The following is a 5,296-nucleotide window of genomic DNA, read 5'->3' on the forward strand; positions in this document are numbered from 1 at the left end:
AGGGAAGCCAGGCCTGTGACAGCACTCGCCTCCCAAGCTGGGAGAGGCCCACGGGGACTGGGCCTTTGTGGGCACAGCACAGCCTCCCCTAGCGCACGGGATTTCCTCCCCAGGCAAGTGCTTGTGGCCAGGCATTGGCCAGAGAGCAGGTATCCGCCTGGTGCCGCCTTGACAGGGAGCCATGCCCAGCCCCCGTGCCGCCTGCTCTGTAGCAGGTGAGCCTGCCCTGTGTCCCATGGTTTCAATGGAGCACCAAAAAACTACATTCAAACACCCTGTTTATTTGGGCTTATGATTTACTAACTGCAGGTCTGTGTGCGGGAAGGCCAGCGTCCCCTCCTGCCGTCGTCACCCACATCCACAGAGCAGCCCTAGCGCCAGGTGCAGCCGCTGCCACCCACAGCACACGGGAACGGGACTCGTGCTGCAGGCCTGCTCTCCTGCCCACGGAGATGCCACGTGTGTCTGCATGGCAGCTTCATGACACAGTTACCAGCAGCTAGGGAGGGCTTAGATTTGATGGCGTCCCCAGGCCTCTCGGGGGCTTGGGCGCATCTCCACAGCCCCCAGGAGATGGGGGCTCTGCCACGGGGCCCAGTTCCACAGCTCCACAGCTAGCTGGCGCCCCTCCCGTGCCCATGGGGCAGAGCCAAGTATTTCCAGAGGTGGCTTGGAGGCCCTGGGGGTGGCGGGGAGGGGAACAGGGAGAGCATGAGACAGACCCACAGGGCTGAGGCCAACCCTGCTTTTATTTCAAGAGAGCTTCTCGATGGCCGACAGGAGCTCAGGTTTCAGGATGGCGTCCGGCTCGACCCCCGCAGCCTTGATGTCCTCCAGCACAGCCATGTCCCACGAGAAGGTCAGGAGGGCAGAGGGCACCTGCGGTGGGGGCAGGCTGTCATTCTGTCTCCATGTGGCCATGCAGTGGAAGGACAGAGCCGAGCACAGTCGGCCCTTCCCGCCGCGGGAAACTCAGCGGGCAAGCTGGGCTCGGGGATACCCTGGCCTGGAAGCCATCTCAGCTGGTGGAGGCTGTGGCTCACACCCCGGCCTCCTGCCCTCTCCCTCCGGGACTCCCGGAACCTAAGCCTAAACTTACTGCACTAGCTAACACGCGTCACTGCTCCCATTTGACAGGGGAAACTGAGGTATGGAGTAGTTCTGAACTCGCTCAAGGCCCTGTTGCCAGTAAGTGGGAAAGTGGGATTCAAACCCAGGGACCTGCCCAGGCCCCCTGCTCTGAAACAAGGAGGCTCCCTCCTGAGGGGCTGTGCCGGTCCCCGGAGAACCTGCAGAGGCACCGGGTCAGCAGCCCCCTGCAGGCCAACACTCACCAGCCCGCACTCATTCAAGGCCAGGTTCTCGTCCTCCGGCAGCTTCTGCCCTCCCGAGGCCAGCAGCTCAAAAGGCAGCCAGTCGCTCTGCAGGGCCTCCCGAACGAACCCGTACACTGCCCCCAGCCGTTCCCGGGCGTAGAAGGTCCCTGGGGAGTGGGGAGGTCAGCGCAGGTGGGGCCCAGGGCCCCCACCAACCCAAGCCACCCTCCCTGGGCGTCGCAAGTGCCCACCCTGCAGGAGGCAGCCGTCGGGGAGGCGCACGCGCAGCAGCGTGTAGGTGTACTTGCGCAGCCCCCGCTGCTCCTCCTTCTCCCGCATGGCCTTGGTGCGCAGCACGCTCAGCCGCTCCACTGCCTCGGACCTGCACATGAGGGCCAGGTCAGGAGCTGGCCCGGGTTCTCCCACCCCGCCCCACTCCGCTCCGCGGACACCAGGCCCACCTGAGCCTCTGCTCCCGCTTGATCTCCTCTGCCGTGAGGTTGAAGAAGTCCCCGGGCAGTTCGAACTGCGAGGCCAGGGGCGAGGGCTGGAAGACGCGGCGCTGCCGGTCCAGCTTGGCGCGCACGGGCTCCGCAGCCAGCAGCTGTTCCTTGTGCCTCTCCAGGCTCTGGGGCTGGGCCAAGGTGGTCTCGCTCAGCACGTAGAACTCCTCGGGGTCCTCTACAGCGCGGCAGGACATGGGTGTCACTGTGCAGCGGAGAGACCCCCAAGCCGGGCCCTCCTGCCCCGAGGCCCCTTGTCCCCATTCGCCACTCAGCCAAGCCCGGTCCGCTTACCCTGATCCTGGATGGGAAGCAACACCTTCTGGAACCCAATGGCCTCAAAAAACTCGTGGGTCCCTTCCAGGCAGTTAATGCGCTCCTGGGGGTGGAGATGGGGGTCACTGGGGACCCCTGGCTTCCTCCATGGCCCGGCCACGCCCCACCCGGTCCAGGGGCCCTCCCTATTGGGAGCAGCTATTGACCCCTGTATGGGGCCCAGCCCTGGGGGTGCCTCAGTTCCAGGTGCAAATCTGCTTTTCTAAGGTGGGGGCTGTGGAGTCTCCACCAGCTCCGCACAGAGGAAAAAGTCACAACCAGGCACGAAGAGTGAGGCTGAGGAGCCAGATACTGCTGGGGCCTGAAGTGAGGCTAACACAGGCCAGGGCAGCCAGACCCTGCCATTTCCCCCAGAAGAACCAGACATCTGGTTTGCATGAGAAACCTCCCCAGTGCCGACATGTTCCCAAACAAGCCCAACTGAAGAGGAGGAAAAGGATGTGGGTGAGGAGAGGCAGAATTTGTTGATTTGAGGTGACTGGTGCATTAAAAATCTTGCTCGCTATCTTGTCCTGCTACCTTCTACTGGCCGAACGCTTCACTGCTTGGGGCTCAACTCTCGCTAGCTCCTCCAGGGACTGCCTGGTGTGGGCCACCACCGGCTCCTGCAGGCCGGCTGCCCCCACCCCCAGCCTGGGCCCAGGGGCCACAAGGCACGCCCACCTGGAACACCTTGTTCTGCAGCTTGATCTTCCGGTACTTCTCCTCCTCGGGGTGCAGGTGGATGTTGTCCAGGTACCTGGGGTAGGTGGAGAGGGTGAGTGGGGCACAGCCCAGGCTGCCCGCCCGGCCCCTCTGTGCCTCCTGCCCCAGGTCAGTGGCTCAGCCACACTTGGCCTCTAGTCAGAGGGAAGAAGCGGCCCAGTGACCCCAGGGCAGGAGACCGTCTCCGGGTGGAAGGCATACCTCGCACACCCCACGGAGCCCACCCCTGGTGCCAGCAGGAGCCCCATGGAACCCCTCACTGTCCCACCAGTCCTGGAAGGGCACCAGTTAACCACAGCGGTGGGGGAGCCACAGGGCCGGAAGAGTGGAGAGCCAGAGCCGGGGGGCCGCAGCGCCAGCAGGGGGCTCCTGTGGGGTGCTCCCTCGGGGCTGGCGGGCAGCGTGGACTAACAGGCCTGCCCCCAATCCTGAGACTCGGGGAGTGGGGTGGGACCCCGCCTCCTCCACACGCTCCCCGAGTGGTCCCCAAGGAAGCCAGGGTGGGCAACCGCTGATTCCGTAAACACCTTCATTTCACACATGGGTAAACAGACCCAAAGAGGCCCAGTCCTTTGCCCGAGGCCTCTGGGTGGAGCTGCCTCACTCTCGGCCTGTGCTCCCTTCCTAGCCCACCTCAGCAGGTCGTGAGGGGACCAGAGAGGGTGACAGCCCCAGTGGGAAGGGTGCTGGGGCGAGCCGGAGGGGCCAGGCAGGGCAAAGGGGCCACGCACTCACTTGGCAATGGTGTCCACGCCCAGCTTCACCCGGTCCCGGTCTTTGTTGAACGTGTGGATCTTCATGATGGAGGCAGCCACTGGGTCGGTGGAGAAGTGCTGGGAGGAGGGAAACAGGGAAAGCTGCTCACTGAGAACCCCGGCCACACGGCCCTCCGCTGCCCAGGTAACAGGGACAGGAAGAGGAAGGCAGAGCGGCGGCGTGGAGCAGCCCTAGCTGTGCACTCATCACAGAAAGGAAAAGAGAGACCCTCGAAGACCCCGGCCCTGCCCACACGCCAGGGCACAGGCGACACGGCCAAGACGGAGCAGAACTCAAGTCTGCCCTTCCGCCTTCTCAAGGCTAGACCCACAGGACTTGGGGGCCGGTGTGACATGACAGAACTTTGCCTCACACTCTGGCTTTAGAACCCGACCTCAGTGCTGAGATCCACCAAGGCCGCTGCCCCTTACAGAACCTCCCGCCACCATGGACACCGCATCCCTCCTGACCTCACAGCCCCATGATGGACATTCTGGAACGACTCCAGGCTCTCATGTCAAGAAAGAGACCCAGAGGCCCCTTGTCACAGGGATGGCAGGTGGCAGAGAGGGCACAAATGAGTCTGCAACCCTCAATGTCTGAAACTCAATGGCTGGAAGACGGATACCCCCAGCCCCTGCCCCACCCCGAGGTCCCGCCTATGTTACTAGGGGAGGGGAGAAGTCACAGCCGGAATTCCTGGGGTTTCCCAGAGCCAGCCCTGCTGACTGCGATGTACAGCGTCCCAGCACGGAGAGGCTGAGAACAGGTACCCTAAGACCCGGACAAGACTGAGGCACAAATCCATTCACGCTCGGCACAGCTACCGCACACGGCCACACCCAGAGAGCCACCCATGGCCTGGCAAGCAGGGCTGCCACCCGCACCTCCCTGGGCTGCCCAGATGAGGGCGGGTGAACAGTAGGGCCGTCCAGGGCCACGTGTCAGGATTTGGGCCACCTGCCCAGGCAGCCCAGAGCTCCACCCACCACCCCCCACCCTCAACTGCACAACAGGGTCCCTCAGCAGCCCCCTGCGTCACACAGACCCGTGACCCACACACTGAGCCAGGGCTCATGCCAACAGAAAATTGGGACCCAGCCCAGTCTGCTGGTTTAGTTGCCGAGGTGATGTGGGGAGCGGGGCAGAGCACGTGGATGCAGAGAGAGGCAGAGCTGCGAGACGCCCCTGCCGTCCCCAGGACAACAGCTTCCTGGGGATCAGAGTGCCCAGGACAGCACACCTGCCAAGGGAAGGGCGTCAGCTCCAAAAGCGGCCCTCGGGCGTTTTGGGCAACTGGCCGCCAGGCTTAGGTCAGGAGCTGGGTACGTGCACAGACAAGGGACAAAGGAACAGTGGCCAGGAAGGCGTCCAAATCCATACAGGAATGTACTTTGTAAGAAAGGTGGGATTTCACAGCTGTGAGCAAAAGACAGGTGCTCTCCACAGGTGGGGCTGAGAAGAGAACTGAGCCAAGATCTAGAAAAAAATAACATCAGCTCCACCCTGCCGTGTTACATAATAACACGCTGCAGCTGGATCAAAGCTTCAACCATGGAAACAACAAGCCAGCAGTCAGTGAGAAGCCAGAAGAAAAGCACTGGAGGCCAGGCGCGGCGGCTCACGCCTGGAATCCCAGCACTTTGGGAGGCCGGGCGCGGGGGCTCACGCCTGGAATCC

At 63.2% G+C, this 5,296-nt stretch overlaps 1 protein-coding gene across 1 annotated transcript in view; it reads right to left on the reverse strand.

The window, feature by feature from the left end:
- Positions 1-264: 264 nt before the first annotated feature.
- The window catches only part of UBXN6 (UBX domain protein 6), a 19,652-nt gene continuing 14,620 nt past the window's right edge, over positions 265-5,296 (reverse strand). Inside the window, exons 4-10 of the mRNA XM_011967467.1 lie at positions 3,596-3,693; positions 2,819-2,894; positions 2,114-2,198; positions 1,778-1,997; positions 1,568-1,698; positions 1,335-1,483; positions 265-879 (exon numbers count right to left, since the gene is read on the reverse strand). Coding sequence (XP_011822857.1) covers positions 754-879; positions 1,335-1,483; positions 1,568-1,698; positions 1,778-1,997; positions 2,114-2,198; positions 2,819-2,894; positions 3,596-3,693 — 885 coding nt within the window. The 3' untranslated portion in view covers positions 265-753. The remainder of the gene's footprint in view (positions 880-1,334; positions 1,484-1,567; positions 1,699-1,777; positions 1,998-2,113; positions 2,199-2,818; positions 2,895-3,595; positions 3,694-5,296) is intronic.

The sequence above is a fragment of the Mandrillus leucophaeus genome, unplaced genomic scaffold (genome assembly GCF_000951045.1).
Source record: "Mandrillus leucophaeus isolate KB7577 unplaced genomic scaffold, Mleu.le_1.0 Scaffold8, whole genome shotgun sequence".
NCBI classification, from domain to species: domain Eukaryota; kingdom Metazoa; phylum Chordata; class Mammalia; order Primates; family Cercopithecidae; genus Mandrillus; species Mandrillus leucophaeus.